Below are 1,128 nucleotides of genomic sequence, written 5' to 3'. Positions count from 1 at the left end.
CTCTAGTTCTGAACGTTGTGATATTGTTTATACTACTAGCATTCCTTCTGTTAGTGGTCTAGACACTACCATAGATCTCGGTACTGTCTATATGACTGGTAATGTTGTCCGTACGCCTGCCTCTAGAGCTGTTTCTAAGAGCAAAGCTAACGACAAGTCTAAGTCTAAGATTGGTCGTCCTCGATCTGGAAGCTTGACCCTATCTAAACGCTCCATCGAGAGTGAAGACAACATCAACAATGAGGTCTTATCTGATGATGATCTACCTGTCGGTAGTGATCTAGAACCTGAAGTTCTCGACACGGCTACTGATGATGGTAATGTTAAGAAAGCTGTTTCTACCGACACATTAACTATGGTTGCTAATGGTCAAGGCAATTCTGAATCGTCTACTCAGATTGCCATGGTACAGGGTGGTCTACTACAGCAGTCTATACCTTTAACAGGACAAGCTGCTCAACTACCCGAAGGCGCTACCAATTTCAATTGGAGAATGGTGCCAGGTCCTGAAGGGCAACTCACTCTAGTTCCCTTCTCTATTGCTATGCCTTCTGACGGTCCAGCTCCACCTCTGTTGGGAGCTCTCAAGGCCCATTCTGGAGGGTCTCAACCCCGGTCATGCTCTAACGAAAAGTCATCGAGGCATTCTAAGCACTCGAGTTATGAGCCTCAAGATCCACATCGCTCTAATGGTTCTGGCGATCGATCTTCGAGGTGTACCAAGTCATCTAGACGTGAACATCACCACCGACGTCAAGAACCTAGTCCTGTTGTAGGACAGTCATATAGGCACAGTGCCTCTGATAGGCGATCTTCTCGCCATCTACGTAAGCATAGTCCACAAGATCACAACTCTACCGGTAGGAGATCTAATCTTTCTCGGAGACGTGCTGACCGTCCTCGACATCATCATAGGCGACATCTGTCAAAGTCACCTTCCTCTTCTCCTAGCTCGAGTGGTTCTAGTACTTCAAGATCTTCTTCGCACTCTAGGCGCTCATCATTGTTGTCTTCGTCCGACAGCGAAGGAAGCCATCCTGCCTCTAAGAAATCGAGCAACTCTTCTCGATCTCTTTATGGACTTTGTTATCGGAATGGCGTTACTAATGGTCGGTTCTATGTCCCAGC

At 47.0% G+C, this 1,128-nt stretch overlaps 1 protein-coding gene across 1 annotated transcript; it reads left to right on the top strand.

Annotated features, from left to right (window-relative positions):
- Positions 1-91: 91 nt before the first annotated feature.
- On the top strand, positions 92-615 carry Pmar_PMAR002508 (hypothetical protein; the record flags this gene model as incomplete). The annotated part of the gene is made up of 1 exon (XM_002785387.1): positions 92-615. A coding segment is annotated over one exon (524 nt), but the record flags the coding sequence as incomplete, so codon positions are not given.
- Between the last annotated feature and the right edge of the window lie 513 nt (positions 616-1,128).

The sequence above is a fragment of the Perkinsus marinus genome, assembly GCF_000006405.1.
Source record: "Perkinsus marinus ATCC 50983 genomic scaffold scf_1104296932580, whole genome shotgun sequence".
NCBI classification, from domain to species: Eukaryota; Perkinsozoa; order Perkinsida; family Perkinsidae; genus Perkinsus; species Perkinsus marinus.
The sequence above is the reverse complement of the archived record's forward strand: the minus strand, read 5'-3'. Positions and strand labels throughout refer to the sequence as shown.